General features: G+C 30.6%; 4 protein-coding genes across 5 annotated transcripts; 3 read left to right on the forward strand and 1 right to left on the reverse strand.

Moving 5' to 3' along the window:
* Positions 1-686: 686 nt before the first annotated feature.
* LOC124936803 (SKI/DACH domain-containing protein 1-like) lies at positions 687-1,877 on the forward strand. The gene is made up of 3 exons (XM_047477329.1): positions 687-977; positions 1,404-1,561; positions 1,627-1,877. The coding sequence occupies exons 1-3, from the start codon at positions 721-723 to the stop codon at positions 1,656-1,658; spliced, it is 447 nt and encodes a 148-aa protein (XP_047333285.1). The 5' UTR covers positions 687-720; the 3' UTR covers positions 1,659-1,877.
* A 2,329-nt stretch (positions 1,878-4,206) lies between these two features.
* On the forward strand, positions 4,207-4,808 carry LOC124936615 (norbelladine synthase-like). The gene is made up of 2 exons (XM_047477128.1): positions 4,207-4,395; positions 4,481-4,808. The coding sequence occupies exons 1-2, from the start codon at positions 4,215-4,217 to the stop codon at positions 4,780-4,782; spliced, it is 483 nt and encodes a 160-aa protein (XP_047333084.1). The 5' UTR covers positions 4,207-4,214; the 3' UTR covers positions 4,783-4,808.
* Positions 4,809-7,525: 2,717 nt separating this feature from the next.
* LOC124933861 (galacturonosyltransferase 8-like) lies at positions 7,526-19,620 on the reverse strand. Of its 2 annotated transcripts, none has more exons than XM_047474302.1 (3): positions 19,421-19,620; positions 18,073-19,347; positions 7,526-7,983 (listed from the first exon to the last, which is right to left on the reverse strand). In XM_047474302.1, the coding sequence occupies exons 1-3, from the start codon at positions 19,571-19,573 to the stop codon at positions 7,963-7,965; spliced, it is 1,449 nt and encodes a 482-aa protein (XP_047330258.1). In that variant the 5' UTR covers positions 19,574-19,620; the 3' UTR covers positions 7,526-7,962. The 2 variants fall into 2 exon arrangements, with proteins under 2 accessions (XP_047330258.1, XP_047330257.1); XM_047474301.1 differs by lacking the exon at positions 7,526-7,983 and adding an exon at positions 17,555-18,018 and having other exon boundaries at positions 18,103-19,347; positions 19,421-19,618.
* LOC124933862 (norbelladine synthase-like) lies at positions 15,661-16,254 on the forward strand. The gene is made up of 2 exons (XM_047474303.1): positions 15,661-15,865; positions 15,941-16,254. Exons 1-2 carry the CDS (start codon positions 15,685-15,687, stop codon positions 16,237-16,239), a joined length of 480 nt encoding a protein of 159 aa, XP_047330259.1. The 5' UTR covers positions 15,661-15,684; the 3' UTR covers positions 16,240-16,254.
* Positions 19,621-20,657: the final 1,037 nt, after the last annotated feature.

Genomic DNA, 20,657 nt, shown 5'->3' on the forward strand with positions numbered 1-20,657 from the left:
TTAATTAATCCGCCTATAGGGTTTTTTTTTATAGGTTTTTTAAAAAAATGATAAAAAAACAAAATTTGAAATTTAATTAAAATAAATTATTAAAATTATTATTATTATTTTTATTTAATTTTATTAATTTAATAAAAATAAAATTATGTATTTAGGTAATGAATTAACTAATTTAATGATTATTAAAAATATTTTAAAATTGAGAGAAGAGAATGATACTGATAGGTTACAAATATAAAATAATAATTTTAGTAATATTTAATATTTTAATTTAATAATTTTAATAACATAATAATTCTAATATTATATAATTTATTTATAATGATTAAAATCCTTTATAAATTTAAATAAAATATTTTTAATCAATGAAAACCTTTAAAATTTTTAATTTTTTTTATTAATATATCAAATTATTTATAATATAATTAATTTAAAATAACCGTTATAATTTTTTTTATTATATATATATATATATAATTTTAATCATTTATTTATTTATAAATATTATTTATATAAACTTTGACACAGCTAAGAGAAAATATGAGAACTAAAATCTCAATTCACTTAATAGATAAGTTCTCATTTATGTAAATATTTTGATTAGTTAATTATGAGAGTTTTTAGTTTTTAGTTTATAAATTATATATTATTATTAATTTAGGTGTCAAAAACAATAAAGAAGGAGATAAACCCTAGTTTAGTTAGGGCATATTTGTCGCCATGGATTCCTCTCAAAGTTGCAGAAGCAAAGCTCAATCATCGTCCTCGCCGAATCAACTCCATCACCACCACCATCATCATCATCATCATCCTCACCACCATTTCCACATCCATTTCTCACCTAACTGTCCATTTCATAGCCGTCTTCTTCAACCAAACATCGTCCGTCCTGAATCCCTCACTGCCGACTCGTGCTCTGTACCGTTCAATTCTCAAACCTCTCGGATCCAAGACACACATCCGTCTAATTCTCTATTGTAAGTCTTTATGTTCTACATTTCGATTCAGCTCTGTATTAAGTTTTAGGTTTTGTTTGATGATGATAAATTCGAAGTTTTAAATACATTTATCAAATCTAATTTGGGGGTTTTGGGTTTAAGGCTATGGTGTGAAATTGAGATTATTTGTATTGTTTGATGATGATATTTTCATACTTTTAGTTCAAAATTTCAACTTCAGTTATATCCCAAGACTCTGTTCTTGATTGAGATGAGAAATTAAGATTCCTTATTAGGTTACAATTTGTAGCAGGCTAATGAAGCTGTAAATAGATCAATCAATCAAAGAAGAGGAATAGTCCTTATCTGTTTGTGATTGAATGGAAGTATCTATTTTTCATTGAAAATCAACTTGTAGTTGCTAGTTCAAACTCAAATATGAAGTGGGGTGTCTGATACTGATAGGTTTATTAATGGAGAGAAAGATAACTTGACAGTGGAACAAGAAGTTGAAGAAGAAGAAGAAGTGGAGTATGAAGAAGAAGAAGAAGATGATCCAGTATTTGTATTGACAGATGAATGGAGAGAGTTCTTTGCACAATCTGAAGCTAAAAGGAGATTAGGTATTTAATTGTTTTGATCATTTCATAATGTGATCATTGTTTTGTATTGAAACTCTAATGTGCAGCGAAGAAGGAGGCTAAGCGCAAGAGCAAATGAAACCAACTATCGACGAAGTGGAGAACCAACCAAAGGCCTTACTATGTGGACGAGTACTGGTACTTGTTTCTCATTGTATTTGCATATTATTCTACACTTCTTTTTTGGTTAAAACCAGTGGTATGACCACCCAGGTTTTGAACAAAACAATATTTTGTTAAAAGAAAGAAACAATCTGTTAATGAATAACAGATTTAGCAGGATATTTGGTTATGTCTCAACGTACCTGTCGAATGTCTCTAATAGTATGTCCGAGTCATTTTTTTAAATTTATTTTACACATCTTATCTTTTAAGAAGTTTAGCCGATGCCTTAGTCTAAGGATTCATGGTGAAGAAAATATAATTCTAAGTAGTAAAAATATAAAAGCAAACATGCATCATCAAGAGTGAAAAGGTGAAAGTAAATATAACATGTATCATCAAAATAAATGTAAAAGCAAACATGCATCCTATATGTATAAATGATCCAAATGATGAGGAAAATAATTGAATAGTTTAAAAACTGGAGAAAATAATTTTCATTAATTTCAAATAATCTTATGAATGCGATAAAATAAGATGTATAAATTTTGAAACTTTTAAATGAAAGTTAAGATAAAAGAAACATGAGTAAATGTTATAAATGCAGTCAAACAGGACCTTAAGAAAAATATTTTTGTTGAAAACATTATTGACAATGTTAGTATTAGCCTCCCTCCAAAATGTAATTTTCAACCATATATATCTATAATAATTATGTACCTCTAAAACTAGAGACTTTGAAGTTTCTAAAACACCTATTTCTTCTACAAGGACCCATACCCCCAACATCACATGTGTAAAAATTATCCCAATTGAATAATTGATTCTGATCGTTTGCCAATTCAGATGGTAGCAAGAGTAATATTGAAGAAAGTGGGATAGACCCAATTGGTATTCATAGCGACCTAACTTCAAGTGAAGTTATTAATAATCAAAAAACGAACGGTTCACCACCATGCAGCCATCGCCACCACAATAAAGATAAGGACACCGATAATCATAAACCATCACCCACTAAGAACACACCATTAGAAGAACCTCGAAACATGAATTTCAGACCTCCTGAATTCCATGTGTATCAACTATAGGAAACGGGCACGATTAGTGGATTCTTGTACAAGTACACCAACACCGAGATTAGCATAGCTTGCGCATGCCATGACAACTCATTTCCTCCCGCACAATTTGTTGAGCATGCCGGTGGTGTTGACATCTACCATCCATTAAGCCGGCATATAACCCTCATTCCTTCTCCTTTTCGCCCCTTTGCTTCTTGAGACCTTATTTTGTTTAGATGTATTTGAGAACCTTATTTTGTTTAAATAGATATGTATTGACTCAAAATGTAGTGAAAAAAAAGAATCTCTTGTATTTTATTTTTTTGTAAAAGTTTGGTATGTAGTCTAATTTTGTTTTGGATATCATCTCTAGAATTCAAACTTGTGTCTATTAATAACTGATTGTCATTATTAATAATTTTTCGTCGCTAAAAAGAATTAGCGATAGTAAATTATGTATATTTTGCTTGTTTGTTTAATATTATTATCATTCTAACCCGTGTTAGATTTTATAAAAACTTTTTAGCCCAGGTAAATTTTAAATTATAACTATGTTAATATATGTTATTCATTGTTCCATATTTGATAAGGAGACACTAATTGAATTCCAAAATCACATTATTAAGACCAAGATTAAGAGTAAATGTACAAAATCTTTAAGAAAAAGATTAAATATACTTAATATTAAATATATTTATTTTAATTAAAATAATATTTCTTTAATAAGTTGAACAATGAAATTCAAAAAAGTAAAATTAAATGGTTAATTTATTTGTAAAGGACATCAAAACAAACAAGAATAAGTTATTTGTGGTCCAAAGCTATTAGATTAAAGAAACCCGGAAAGCAGGCCTTGTCGTCTATACATTTTAGAAAAGGCATAATTAATGAAACGCTCAATTTTAAATTATGATGTTTATTAACTTTTAAAATGATAAAACTTAAGTAAGATGCTTAAAATTTTAAAATGAAGTTTCACAATGTTTTTTTTGTTTGTTTAAAGTTCCTTCAACCAACTATAATTATTTGGTTCATCAATAACAATAAGTGATTTATTAAACAATATAATCAAAAATAATAATTATTCATCAATTTAACACAGCAAATTTTAAAATCTTGTAAACCCAGATAGGAATCAATCCGAATTGTCTGGTTAATAAATGATAATTGTATTCCCGCCCAGATTTTACCTATGAAATTTATATTATTATATAAATTTGAAACCCAATAATAAAAATAAAAATAATTAACAGCTAGCACTATGTAAGCAAATTGAAATCGGCAGGACTTAGTCAGGAATCTTTTAATTAAGAAATAATAATATTTTCTTTCATCTGTATCTTTTGTCATCTTGTTTAGTACTAGTTATTCCAATTAGGTCATTTTGATCTATATATAAATCCATCAATGGCGATCACTTAGTAAGTACCTCACTACATTAATTCTTCATCCAAGTAATTAGTCTATATTCAAACATGATTGGAACAGTTTCAGAAGAGTTGGAAGTGAATGTTTCAGCAAGCAAAGCATGGGAGGTTTATAGCTCCCTTAAGCTAGCGAAGATCACCGAAGAAAAACTCAAAAGTCTCATAGATAGACTCGAGATCGAAGGAGATGGCGGAGTCGGAACCTTAATCAAGATCGTATTTCCGTCAGGTCAGTCAATAATCAATCAATCAATTAATTACTGAATGAATCAGATCTATAATAATATTATTCGTTTATTATCTATGAACAACAGGAGGAGCGGTTGGATTCAATTCGTATACGGAGAAATTTACTAAGATCGATCATGAGAAGAGAGTGAAGGAGACGGAAGTAGTGGAAGGAGGTTACCTGGATTTAGGTTTCAATCTGTTCCGCGTGCGATTTGAGGTGATCGACAAGGAAGATGCTTCGCCGTCGCCGCCGTCGTCGTGCATCACGAGATGTACCATTGAGTATGAGATTAAAGAAGAGTTTGCCGCCAACGCCTCTTTCGTTAGTATCCAGACGCTCGTCGTCGTCATGAATGCCGCCGCTGATTTCCTCATCGCCAAATAACTAGATCGATCAACTCATTTCATCTTTTACTTTTTATTTTGTTTTGTTTTGACCAAATAAATTATATCAACTTTTCTTATGAAATAATATCATCATTATTTTAAGACTTATTTCATATAAAAAAAATTATTTGTGTTTCTCGAATTAATTTATTGGTATCAAGAACCCTATCTAGATAGGGTACTCCAGATCAACTTAAATCTTACTTTACTTGTAATTATTTGTAACTCTAAACCAGAAAACTTTGATTATGTAATGACAATTTTATTCATTAAATAAGGAGGTTACATGAATTATTTTATTAGTTATTAGATTAGATTAGATTAGGATGATGAATTGACGATGATCACTACATATGATTTACAATATTTCTAATAGAAGTATAAGTACCAGCAATACAAACAAATGCACCCACGGTCAAAATGATCACTATCAACATAATTTCGAATCCAAATTTCATAAAGCTTTTGTGGATCTTCAAATAACACAAGCAGGGAATCAAAATTGCAAGTCCCACCCCAAGAAATGCTCCCAAGAACGTCATTAGATATCCAAAATAAGGAAACGTCATCGCCACCACTACGGTGATGAGTAATATAGCGGTTCTTAAAAAAATAGTGATTATAAAAACCTTTCTAGAAAAAAGCAACACGTAGTCTTCAATTGTCGTGGTTATGGGACAGATAATTAAGGCGTACTTTGTTATCGGTCCCACTAAAGTTGTATATATAGCAATTTTTGAACTGAAGAGGTTAGTCGGAAGGTTTAGAGTTACTTGTGAGGCAAGGTATCCTCCAAACATGAGGTAGCCTACGATTGCCATGGAAACATAGAAGACGGTGGTGCACATTGAGAAGCAAATTATCAAAACCTAATTAAAACAAATTATGTGATTATTATTAATACTAAAATTTTAAAATTAAATGTAGGTGTGAAGTGATAAATAAAGTTAGAAAGAATATAGTAATTAAAAAGTGCTTACTTTATATGACATGACATTTTAGTTTAAAAAACATGAATTTTAGTTTAATAAACATTAAATTTCAGTTTATATTAGAAGATGACAACGTTGTATTGAAAATATATATGTTTCATTAAATCTATATGTAAATCTACAATATATATATTTAGTTTAATATAACATGGTATTTTAGTTTAAAAAGATAAAAAATATCACTTTTAAATAAGAGTTTTTGTTAAAACAACATTATCAGTAATGGCAAGATTTCGATTGTTGTTTATAATGTGTCTGCCTTTCTCATTCTTCTTTTTGTTGGTTTCAGTTGCGTCATCGTTCTCATCTTCAGATTTCTTGTCTTCATCAAACTCAAGCAGCTACAAAGATAAAAAAAAACATTAATGAATGCATTCAAAACAAAACGTAACACAAACTTACTTGATTTCACATTGTATTAAACTGGAATGTCATGTTTGTTATTTTACTTACATAAACATGACATTCTACTTTAATACAACATTAAAATTCAGTTTAATAAAATTGAATTACAGTTTAATATAAAAAAAATAGATTAAAATGATATGACAACGTTTCGTAGAGAATATGACAATGAAGCGTTGAGAACATGACAACGCTTCTTTAAGAACATGACAAATAAGCGTTGAGAGCATCTCATGTATTTTTCAAGGTTAATAAACCTATTATTAGGTTACATAAACATTTTTAAAACGTTTACAGAAATTTTTAAATCAAATGTATATGTTTTCTTAAAGTTCTTGAAAACAAATGAATAGATTTAAAAAAATAAATTAAATTACAGTTTAATAGTAAAAATTTCAAATTAAAACATGACATGAGAATAATTTATGGGTTAAATGCAAGAAAAAAAAACTCTAAATATATAAAATAGTATAAATATAATAGTACCCATTGTAATTTGTCATCCCTAATTATCTCTTTTCAAAAGTCCATATTTGTGTTATTTGCTAAATAATTGATTGTTGCATGGATTAGTTAAATGTTTTAAATTTGAGTTTTATTAAAAAATCTTAAAATTTAAACTGAAATTAACTTTATAAATTTACAAAAAAAAAATATAATAATAATCTTTGTATATAAATATATATTTTAGTAGATTAGTGATTGTGCACATTTTGTTGCATAACCACAATATAACTAAAAGTATAAATAATTATATCTTAATTTGGAATTTTAAATGGAAAGACACTTTAACGATGCTAGTGTTAGTCTATTTAAGAATTTAAAAATAAAATAAATTGTAATGTAAGAAATAAATATTCACACAAAATATGGTTAGTTTTATAATGGTTAAAATATTATACAATATAAGATAAAATGATAGGTGATTAGGGATATGGAAAAAAACTATTTGGTTAGCTTACCGGTTTATTGACTAACGAACTATTTTTCGTTCAACTGTTAACGAACTATTTTTCGTTCAACTGATAAACACTAATATTTTAATTATATATATTATAATTCATATTAGTTATTTAAAATTTAAAATTATAATTTGTATAAAATTATTTTAAAAAAACTAATGAACTATAAATATATAAATATAATAATAATTTTAAATAAATTTATTTAATATATTAGGAGGGTGTATCTAATTTGTTAAATTATTTGAAAAGATAATATTTGACACTAGTGAGAATTCAATTGACTCTTCATCAACTGAAGTTTTCAGAAAAGAAAAACAAAACTAGTGGGAATTCTTGCAACTTTTTATTTTTATAAGTTTTAACACAAAATAATTCACTTGAACGGAATATAATAGTGTAATAGAATATGAACAAATAGAGTAATCTAGAGGCAATAATAAAATCTATTAAGAAACGAAAAAAACTAAATGCAAACGAAACCAAACATATTGAATCATCCTCCTGTAGTCATACACCAAAATTGCAGGCTTGAATGTATTCGTTTGTATAATCAACATACTTGGTCCATAGTGGCTTAAATTGGTTCATGCCGATATCGAGCCATGGTTTCATATTCCCATTGAAGTGCACAACCGCAGCGTTTTCAATTTCCTCCATGCTTATGCTTGGATTGTAACCGAGACCCAAAACATGCCACGATTTATCCAATGGCTTAGTTGTTGAATAAAACGTTATCAAACCAGGTGGTAATGTCCCTAGTTTCCACAGGGTTCGATTCTCATTCTGCAGTTCATCATTCAAAACGCAATCAATCAATTAATAAATCAAACAAGAAACATTATGGAAAACAAATAAATATCTTTTTACTTTATGAAACTCAAATGAAATTCGACAATATTGTCATCAGTAAATATTTCTTTTATAAGAATTGTTGGGAAAATTTGATGAAATGGACCTCATAACAGGTGTAATTCCAAAAAAGGCTCACGCCTCATAAAGTTGGCAAAAATGACCTTTTTACCCTGCGAAAAGTCTGAAATATCCCTCGCGCGCCTGATTTGTCGCTCATTTATGAGAAATGTCATTCACGCATTTTCATCTAAAATGCGTGAGTTGATTAACGCGTTTTAGATAAAAATGCGTGAATGACACTTCTCGTTTTTCAATTTACGAGAAGTGTCATTCACGCATTTCATCTAAAAAGCGTTAATCAATTCACACATTTTAGATGAAACGCGTGAATGATACTTCTCGTCTTTAATCGTATATATAATTTTTTTGCCCTAATTCAAAACAAAACCCCCTCGATTCACGAATATCCATTTCTACGCTCTCCCACCCCGACTTCCCAAACTTCGTCTTTACAATTGCCGATTTTCCATTCCAACTTCGTTCAACATCATCGTTCCTCGTCCGTCCGTAAGCCATCCGTCGTCCTTGATGTTACTTGAGTTGTTATATTATGTATTTAGAACTGTCAATTTGCAAGCATTTCTCAATGGTTAATTCTATTAGTAATAAGACAACTAGTTTTAACATTATTTTGGTTTCAGTATGAAATTGGGCAACTTATACCTTATTTGAAATAGTTTAGGTAATTATAATTTTATGGATTTGCTTACTCTCATGTTGTTCCTTGTTTTGTAGATGGAGTTCACCATAATTCTTGAGTTTGCTGGGAGGGTATCATGGAAAACCAATATGGAAAAAATTGCCACCAAGTTTGCTTCAATAAATTTAACTGAAAGGGTAGAGCAAACCCAATTCAGATTCTTATTCAAAGGAACCCGTTACTGTGGTTCTCAGGAACGATTATACACCAAATGCTCCTCAGGAAGTCTAGCTCAAATTCTATGGAGATGAAGTTCCTTGTGAATGGAGAAGAGCTGTGCTTTGGGATGAAGGAGTTTGCATTGGTCACTGATCTGCAGAGGAAATGATTTTCAATCAGGTTGAAGAATCTCCACATTTGGTTGTTAAATATTTTAAAAGTAATCAACTTGTTAGAACAACAGATCTTCATTCAAAATTCGTGTCCTGCTCTGATAGGGAAGATGCATGGAAATTGGGGTTGGTATACCTAGTTTCCCATTATCTCTTTTCCATTGACCCAAAGAGAATAATAAATATCAAACTCCTCAGTATGGTCGATGACATCGACATCTTCCTCAATTTTCCATGGGGAAAGGTGTCCTTTAGAGCAACCATAAAGGGTTTGACCAGGGACCTTAATCGCTACAGGTTGCTATATCTGGAGAAGAAGAAAGCCATGGGGAAGAAGAACAAAGACAAGGATGTCGATGTTTCTTATACCGTATATGTGTTCGCACTAGCCTTACAAGTGTGGACCTATGAAGTTATCCAAACGTTTGTCCCCAATCTTGCAAGTAAAACGATGCTTCAAACGCAAGAGTCTGTCTGCTCAAAGATAATACTATACAAATCCAAGAGGAAGAACACCGCCTCTGATCTTCACACTGCCCTGCAAGGCTAGATTGTCAAGAAAATGGAATTTTCTGAAGAATAGAAGATCTTATATGCTGGGAAGGACTTTGAAGATATGGGAGGTAATGTTTATGATGTCTTTTTTTTATCTTGATTACAGAAAAATGAAATTTTGAGATATTGAAGATGTAGTTCCTCATAAACCTAGCATGAGGAAGAAAAGACAAATTACTCCCGCCAAAGCCAAACCTTCCACGAGTATAAGAACCCGCAACCCTACCCCCAGCACCAGCATCAGCAGCTCTTATTCTGTCGAGAGCGTCACGAGTAGAAAAGACGATGAATCCTCTCCCACAACTCCAACAACAACAACTACCCAGAATAGATGTAGATTGGATGAACTTACGAAGGAGTTAAATGAATTCAAAACTGAAATGATAACTAAAATAAATCTCATTAAAGAGATGTTAAACCAACTACAACAAGAGTTTGACACACTAAGGGAGGAACAAAGAAGGAGAAGATTTAATGAGAAAGATTTAACAGAGAAAAAGAAGGAGAATGAGGAAGACAAGGATGAGGAAGATTTTGAGGTGAATGAGAAAGATTTGGATAAGATGAATGTGTGTATTGAGCATATGTTGAATGATGATAAATTTGAGGTTATTCTCAAACAACGAACTGACTTCCAATCCGATTTCGCAAATTAATGCATAATGTATAGGATTTTCACTACTTGGTATGTTACTAGCAACCCAATCATTGCAGCTTGGTTGGGTACGAGCAACAATATTGTTTGGTTGTGTAATAGGAACCCAAGAACTTTTTGGATTGGTACTAGGAACCCAATGAGAACTACTAGGTTGGGTAATAAGAATCCAATCATCATCTGCCTCATTCAGACGCAAACATGGTTCATCTTCAATGTCATTTTCAGTTTTAAAGAAAACCCCACGTTGGTTCGAGAATACGTCAGGATCATCAATTTCTGGAACCACTACACTTTCTTGAGTTGAGTTTATTGGGTGTAGTGACTTCTCTACTAAGGATACACACAATGGAGTGTGGTTGTGGACTAAAACTGCTTCATGTAAAAAGAACTCCACATCCACATCTTTTTTTATATCAGTTATATAAGAAAATTTGACATTCATGTCAGGAGCATTATATTTGGCTTGAAGCAATAAATCATATCTAGATTTGTCAACATCGGTAGCAGAATAAATTAGATCAACTAATTGGGCATAAGTAGAATTTTGGGGAACAATCATATCGCTGTTTGACTTTGCAGAAAAATGAGTAACATCATTCGTAGTTTTCCATTATCCATCAAAGTAAATGAGTACTTGAGCTGCAATTGAAAACAGTTCAACAACATTACAAGTATTACTTCGTTTGTTGCTTTTGAAAGATGGTGTGAACCATAACCGAGGAGGAGTTTGCTGGTAGAGTTTCAGGAAATCCAATTCAACAACTTTTCCATAAGTTTGCTTCAATGAATTTAATGGGATAGGAGACCCCTATCCAATAGGTCCATTGAAACAAACTTGTGGACAATTTTTATCACATTGTATCTCCATGAAACATACCAGTAAACTCCTCTTCAGTGAGTATTTCTCGTGAGTGGGAAACAATACGCGTGAGTGAGTGACAACCTAAAATACAGATAAAATCTAGTATAACATAGTATTGATTCACATTCATTCAGGAGTTATCGAATACAACCTAGTGTTCATAATCACAAAAAAACATAAAATAAACATACTCATTTTTGAGAACGAAGAGTAGTGGGTCACGAATTCAAACGGAGAGGTCGTCGTCGTCGTCGTCGTTAGCTGCTGCTCGTAGTCGTGATAGTGGTCTTCAGGGGAGTAGGGTTTGAGAGTCGAGTCGGGGTGGAGAAAGTGAGAGAAAAGGAAATTCGTGAATCGTGAATCGGAGTTTTGTTTTAAATTAGGGCAAAAAAGTTATATATACGATAAAAGACGAGAAGTATCATTCACGCATTTAATCTAAAATGCGTGAGTTGATTAACGCGTTTTAGATAAAATGCGTGAATTACACTTCTCGTAAATTGAAAAACGAGAAGTTTCATTCACGTGTTTCATCTAAACACATTAATCAACTCACGAATATTGTAATATATTTAATATTCGTGAGTTTTGTTGTAAACCGCAAGAGTTGATGATACACAATATGCGTGTGTTAGATTTTTCTTAATATGCATGAGTTATGATACACCATACTACAACATAATTCACGCATATTACAACATACGTGAGTTATGTTGTAGTATGGTGTATCATCAAATCGATTAACTCACCTAAATTACAAGAAAACCAACACATGTAATAACCCTTACATTACATCCACTAACGCATATGACAATAACTAAGGCTTATTGTAATAAATCAACAAACCTTAAATAGAAGAATATTCAGTTTTACATAAATAATGATGATAAACCATAATATTCAATATTGTTAACAAAAGTCTAAACAAGGAGAAATTAAGTAAGCATATGCTGCAAATCACAAGCAGCAATAGATTCAAGCAACCTTGTGTGAGAAACAACATGTTCATCCAATATTGATGATACAACAGCCACTGTCTCAAATAGCCAATTGTCGGGAAAAACATCATAATCATTTTTCATTGGTCGATTCTTGTTATCTATCTCCAAATATACTATTATAGTTTTTTCGTCCATTGGCTCAGTAAATGGATTATCCATTTCTTTAGTGCTACCTCCTCCAACAATTATTAACTCTGTGAGATCCTGTTTGTAAGGTGGGAAAAAATTCCCTACAAAAATAAAAATGTAACTGTCGGACAGTTTCAAAAGCTGAAAAACAAACAAACAAAACAGTTTCAGTTATCAAGCAAGATAATGAAGGTACACAGATGAGGAATCAGACCAAACTTACATTGTTTCGAAGTCTCCCAGCTCTTGGACCACCTTGTGCCACAAGATTATCTTGCTTAACCTCATACAGTTCCTCATTAACATAGTTTTTGGCTTTCATTGAAGTTTTTATCCCTGCACAAAAACAATTTTAATTTAACAGAACATATGTATGAAACAAATCGTGTTAAGAGAGACTCACAATCAATTGTAATGACCCATCTCCCGTTCAATATTGCCTTCATTAGTTTTAGAGTTCGGCCGCATGCACCATTAACATCAGTGTAAGCTATAAGATGAGTAACATCATCTCTCCACTTCATAGACACCCTTGCACCACAAGTGCGAGCAAATTGCACTATCAACAACTGCGTCAAAAAATAATATCATGGTCATTACATTCAAAACTAGATAATATGGACATGGTCAATAGAGAATAGTACATTATCTTCACAAGATAATTGATTGGGACATAAGGTTATAACAGTGTTATTAAATACGAACGATTTCATCACATTATCTTAACTAGGGTTTTGTGAAAAAACATAAATATGAACATTTCAATTCAACATAACGACCATTTTATTGAAGAACTAGGGTTTAAGGTTTGTTATTTCCTAACTAGGATTTTATTGTACGTACCATTTTGTTGAACGAACGGAGCAACCCGGTTGTGGTGGCAGTCGTGCCAGCTCCTAATCTTGAACGAACGGAGCGTCGTGCCAAAGGGAGTGGGAGGGAGAGGGAGGGAGAGGGTTTCGGGGGTTGAAGAGTAGACTCGTCGAGAGGCGAGAGGAGGAAATAGTTTTTAGAAAATTAGGGCAAAAAAGTTATATATACAATGAAAGACGAGAAGTATCATTCACGCGTTTCATCTAAAATGCGTGAATTGATTAACGTTTTTTAGATGAAATGCGTGAATGACACTTCTTGTAAATTGAAAACCGAGAAGTGTAATTCACGCATTTTCATCTAAAACGCGTTAATCAACTCACGCATTTTAGATAAAAATGCGTGAATGGCATTTCTCGTAAATGAGCGGCAAATCAGGCGCGCGAGGAGTATTTCAGACTTTTCGCATGACAAAAAGACCATTTTTGCCAACTTTATAAGGCATAAACCTTTTTTTGGAATTACACCTATTATGGAGTCATTTCATCAAATTTCTCATTTGTTGTATATCATTCTTTTTTTCTTTATTAATGGTGAAAGATACTTTTTAAATTGATTCTTCTAGATTACATTATATTCAAAAAAAAAAATTATATTACAATTTCACAAAATAAAATATTGTTTCAATATTGAATAATTCAATTTAAACTAAACGAGTTAAACGAAACAGTTAATTTTGGAAATGCATAAAGTGCTGGTTTAAATAGTTTTATTTAAAGAACTTTTAATATATTAAAAATTCTTATAAAGATCTTTAATAAGATTTGAAGTATAATAAATAAACATTACAATTTTAACCATGAAATAAAAAAGTCGTTTGTTTTTGGACTTTTCATTTTATTTTGGAGTTTTGATTAAATAACATTGTAATTTTTTTTAATTATGAGCTGTCTTTCATACAATTTATTTTTAGCTAAAGAGATAATACATCATCCTCAATCAGTTTCCTTAAAAAAACAAATTTATAAATGATGAGAACTATGACACAAATCTTGTCCTAACGTCTGGGAATTTATTATGCTGTAAAATTCGTTACAAACTATCTTGTAAAGATGGTAACGAAATTATTCACATTATAAATTCGTAAATCGGAAGATTCCTTAAAATTGTAATAGTTTATTTAAAAATATTAGTTATATATTATTATATATATAAATAATTAAATATTTTATACATTAATAATTTAAAATAATATATAAAATTATTAATAACTAAATTATATTATATAAAATAAGTTATAATTATAAATTTAAATATATTAATTTATTAATTTGAATAAACAATAATGTTTTTTAATTTAGAAATATAAATTTATTTAATTAAAATGTAAAATTATATAAAATTAAAATATTTATAAAATATTATTATTGTAAATTTAAAATTATAAAATTTTATTTATTTAATAATTACTTAAAATCATATTCTTAAATTTAGCAAAATTTTAAGAGAAGATAACAAAAATAAAATTAATCTTTTTAAATATTGATTTTATGGGGAGACTGGGCCTTTTGCTGGGCCGGCCTAACTTTTCTATGATTTCTCTTCCTTGTTCAAGATACAAAATTTATGTCACATATATATTATATTTTTAATAAAATAATTAATTAGTATATAATTTAATAAATAATAAATTAATATTATTATTAAAAAATAAAACTAAAATATGAGAAACAAAAAAATATTTTATTAAAATTATACATTTATTTTATTTTTTTTAGAAATGACAAGAACAAAAAAGAATATTGACAATAAACTTGATTTGAATGATATATCAAGTTTTGAGTGAATTATAAATATACAAGTTCTATCGTCTATAAAATATTCTATCTTCTATCTTGAAGGTTGTAGAACCATAGTAAGAATGAAATAGTATTTTCATTCCCAAGTCCGGAGTAAGAAAAAGTAGAGATTTATTCTAAGTGGAGGCAATCTTTCTGGTGCCGAAACCCTAACGAAAAAGATGCACTAATGCCGCTAGCCTTACCGATGGAGGAACAACCTTCGCTCCACTGTTAATTGATAAGACGGTGATGTGGAGGATTAGATTATAATTCACATCTTTATTCTTATGTTTGTCATGAATATGATCCTATTTAAATAAGAACACATGAATCATGTTTAAAAAAAATGTGTAATTTAAAAAAGAAAAATAGTAGATGCAAGTTTTAGATTCATTGCTTGATGAAGCTCTTGTTCTTCAAGAAGCATTGTATCTTCATTGGCATCAAGAGCCCTATCTAGAGATCTTACTTTACTGTAATTATTTGAAACTCTAGATCAGAAAACTTGGATTATGTAATGACAATTTGATTCATTGAATAATAATATAATCCCATCCTATTCCTCGGTAACGAGCATTTAGTCAGGCATCTTTTCTGCAAGATTATTTCCGATATCTGAATCTGATTTTGCGGTTCCTTTGTCATCTTCTTTACTACTATGATTAGCCTAGTATGTTATGGATCTATATAAATCAATCGATCGATCGATCTGCTATATCTCAATAGAAAAAGAAAATGATTGGATCGGTTTCAGAACAGATAGAAATGAGCGTTCCAGCAAGCCAAGCATGGGAGGTTTACAGCTCCCTGATGCTCGCGAAAATCATCGAAGAAAAACTCCGTAATCTCGCAGATAGACTCGAGATTGAAGGAGACGGAGGAGTCGGAACCTTAATCAAAATCATATTTCCTCCAGGTTTAATCTGATTTCCGTTTCTCAATCATGAATCATAATAGATCGATTACTAATCTAACGATCTCTAAACAGGAGGAGCATTTGGATTCAACTCGTATACAGAGAAATTTACTAAGATCGATCACGAGAAGAGAGTTAAGGAAACGGAGGTAGTTGAAGGAGGTTACCTGGATTTAGGTTTCGATCTGTTCCGTGTGCGATTTGAGGTAATCGAGAAGGAAGATGATTCGCCGCCGTCGTGTATCATCAGATCTACGATTGAGTATGAAATTAAAGAAGAATTTGCCGCCAATGCTTCTTTCGTTAACATTCAAACGCTCGTTGAGGTTATGCAAGCCGTCGCTGATTTCTTCATCGCCGAGAACAATAAATAGTCTGAAAAGTTTTGAAATCCCGCGCTTTTCTTTTGATGGAATAAATATCTATGGACCTTGAAAATAAATTATATGAATTTGTTTTTTCTTATCAAATATTATTATCGGACTTTTTTTATATTTGAGGTTATTTTTAAATATGCAAATAATTTAATTAGCACTAGGATACTCAATTTTATATTAAGTTAGTTGATAAAAGATCTGTTTTTGTTTTTGATAATATTTTTGTTTTTCAAATTAATAAACATAATTAAATATATAATATTATTAATATATATTTTTATTTTTTATATTTTATAATAATTTTAAATTTATTTTTTTAATAATATAAATTTTCAATATACTAATATAATATTAAAAAATCTGTTAAATTATTTTATATAAAATAAATTGTTTAAAAGAATATGGTATAACGATGTCCCACAAAGATTTTTCGAAACCGAACGGGATAGATATAATAGGTTGTGTCATCGTCGTGCCACTTATATTATGTCATTGTGCCAAAATATCAAGAAACTTATTTTGCATAAACGTGTAAGAGCAAGTGCTCGATAAACACGAAAAACAAGTTCTTGACCATACCAAAATTATTTTTGTTAGTAACAAGAAATGTCCACGAGATTGAGTAATGTGTGGACTTAATGTGGAATATAGAGATGGAAATTTGATAAGATGTTATTACATCACATATATTCTCTATTTTCAAACAACTTTTTTGGTGAAAATTCATCAACTCAAATTGTTTTCGGGTGAGGATTATATATAATTTAAACTTTTTAATGTGTCTCATCACTTTTTCTAATTGTTAATATGAGTTGAGTGGTAGTAATTAATAAGTGTAGCACGCATATTGAATGATGATTATTATGGATTTTTTAGCTTGCATCATTGTTATCTCTATAATATCACATTTCTCAACAATTTATCCTTAAAATCTTCTCTCATTGTTTGAACTCGTAAATGGGTGCGACATATTAGATTTTGGTCAAATTGAGGATATGAGTGAGGTTTATACTCTGCTCTTGCAAAAAATGTATAATTACAAATTTAACTCTTAATGGATAGTTGCTACCAAATCTCGACTGAATTACAATAACTCTTAATGGATAGTTGTTACCCATTAATTTCGATGCTTAACATAAAAAACTAATGAAATATAAATATACAAATATAATAATAATTTTAAATAAATTAATTTAATATATTTGGAGTGTGCATCTAATTTGTTAAATTATTTGAAAAGATAACATTTGATACTAGTGGGAATTCAATTGACTCTTCATCAACTGAAGTTTTCAGAAAAGAAAAACAAAACTAGTGGGAATTCTTGCAACTTTTTATTTTTATAAGTTTTAACACAAAATAATTCACTTGAACTGAATATAATAGTGTAATAGAATATGAACAAATAGAGTAATCTAGAGGCAATAATAAAATCTATTACGAAATGAAAAAAACTAAATGAAAACAAAACCGAAAACATATTGAATCCTCCTCCTGTAGTCATACACCAAAATTGCAGGCTTGAATGTATTCGTTTGTATAATCAACATACTTGGTCCATAGTGGCTTAAATTGGTTCATGCCGATATCGAGCCATGGTTTCATATTCCCATTGAAGTGCACAACCGCAGCGTTTTCAATTTCCTCCATGCTTATGCTTGGATTGTAACCGAGACCCAAAACATGCCACGATTTATCCAATGGCTTAGTTGTTGAATAAAACGTTATCAAACCAGGTGGTAATGTCCCTAGTTTCCACAGGGTTCGATTCTCATTCTGCAGTTCATCATTCAAAACGCAATCAATTAATCAATCAATCAAAGAAGAAACATTATGGAAAACAAATAAATAAAACCTAACCAGATTCTGCCAGTAATGATATTGTTCAGTGGACTTCTCCTTCCTCCAAGCATCCAAATCGAAGAAGTTCATACCGTATGCCCATCCACATGTTTTCGGGTTAAACTTCTCCTTTATCAGAGGATGCGAGAAATTCATGTACTGTGCATATCGATGGAATGAACCAAAGCATGTCTCAACTGCACCGTTCACCTTTCCATCCATATCGATATTCCATAATCCAGTTAGATCTCTCTGAACAACAATGTCGTCGTCAAGAAACAACACTCTGTGCAACTTTGGATACATCTCTGGTAAATAGAATCTAAGATGATTCAACATTGATAAATACTTAGGGTTCCTGAATTTCATATTGTTGGTGTCTTTTGTTGCATTTGCCATATTATTCTCAAAGTAGAATTTCTGCAGGTTAGCTGATTCAAGTTGACGAAGAACAGGGACATAAGATGAATTCAAGAACTTGTAATCTTCTACCGCTTTCACTTCAATGTGTGCGCCATTGTAATCCTTCATCTTGAACATAACCTGCATCGCGCCTAGATTCATCTTATCTGTTACCACATGAAACACGTGTTTGGATGGATCTTTCTGGTTCTTCACAGCTGAATTCACCACAACTGAAGCAGCAACCACATTATCAGAGAATATAGCATAGTGATAAAGCGTTGGATCCTCTAATTCTGCTGCTAATGGTTTCCCCTCGTCGGAGTATTTCTCCGGATTCGCAATTCGTTCCTCCATTAACCTCATCGCGATACAATGCAAACTCTTCGGAATTGATTTCGCCGCAATTAAACTTGAGAACGCACCTTGCTTCTTAGACTTCGTCAATTGCTCGTTTACAGCGAATATAGTGTCCTTCAGCTTCTGGATCTTGAGTTGATTATCAAACGACTCCTTCGCTTCCGCAACAATTTGACGCGTGACCTTGATCCGTTCCTTGACATCCTTTTCGAACTGACGAAGTGCGGACTCATCAATCGAGTTCACATCGGATGCAAATAAAGAACGATGATTAGGTTTTGATATCAGATCCGTGTAACTACGAGAGAGTTCAGCAAAAACTCTCACGAGTTTCGAGTTCTCGAGCTTGAGTTTTCGCGCATAAGAAGCATAGGATTGAACTTGAGATCTATGATCTTCCGCTTGTTTTCTGATCTGATCTATCTTAGGCTTTAAAGGATCTGATTTAACCGCAAGCATACTCCTCCCGATGGAACCAACTCCATACGAAGTAGATAAACCCTAACACCGGTAGAATAATAAATAAGATAAAAGAATCAAATACTAAGAAAGCATATCTATCTATATTACTTACCTTATCGAAGTCGGAAGGATTAGCCGATGAAGTGGTTGAGATACAGATAGTAAAGAAGAGTAATATAGAAACTGTAATGGCGGATGCAAATAGCTTGAACGTTGATGATGCACCGACACGGCCGCCATTGTTGCGCAAAGCTTGATAAGCCATGGCGGTTCCTCCTCCTTCTCTCTGAACACTGAACTTCTGTAAATCCAAGTTATCATTCCATTAAGAAGACCTGGAAAATAACAATTCCCCTGAATTACAGCCACAAAGATATGAAAATTATTTATTCTTGTTTTTTTAAAAGATAGATTTAGTTGTTATTATTGATATATTTATTTGAATGTTTGTTACTATTAATTAATTAAAAAATATAAGAGTTAAGAAAACAACAAATAATTAGATAAACACAAATTTAGGAGCCGCTTGATTTTAGGCTATTTGAATTATTTTAGTTTTTTTAATTTAAAAAAAAATATCTCTATATAACAGATTTTTGTCATTCTAATTATTAAATTACTTAATTTATTAATAAAAATAATAAAAAGAGTTTATTTTATTTTTATTAAATTTTAAATACAAAAAAATAATAATTTATTTTAAATAAATTTCAAATAACCTATATTTTTTTATTAAATAAAGGTTTTTCTAAATAAAACCCTATAGAATCTATACAAAAATAATAACGAATAAATTGTGTTAAACTTTGATCCATATTTATTATAGCTTTAATTTGATTAATCAAATAGTTTTTTTAGCCTATTTATTCTATATTACAACCCTATGACATCTAAATAATTGCCAAATTTAATGGAACTTTACAAATATTCTAAAGTATTTAATTCATATAGCAAATAAATAATTTTATATTTAGATTATTTGAATAGAGAAGAATTGGAAAAACTTTCTACCATTGTAGACAGGTATAGACAGGAGAGTTCATTCATTCACAAAGTCATTATTAAGAATTGTCTAAAGTCAATCTGAGCTCATTTACTAAAAAAAAAAAATTAAAATATCTAAATTTTGTTGTTTTAGTTATGGATTTAAATTTCACAAAACATAAATTTTTTAAATTAGATTTAGGAGAACAAAACAAATCCATTATTTTAACCCAGGTAATTTTGTACTTTTTTAGCCGAGATATTAAAGGGACTTGGGTATACGAGATTTAACTTCGTTTAAAAAAGCTCTTTTATCGAAATGATGTAGTAAATACTCCTCGGAGCCTACCTCTTTATGGGCTACT

Source organism: Impatiens glandulifera, chromosome 4, assembly GCF_907164915.1.
Source record: "Impatiens glandulifera chromosome 4, dImpGla2.1, whole genome shotgun sequence".
Classification (NCBI taxonomy): Eukaryota; Viridiplantae; Streptophyta; class Magnoliopsida; order Ericales; family Balsaminaceae; genus Impatiens; species Impatiens glandulifera.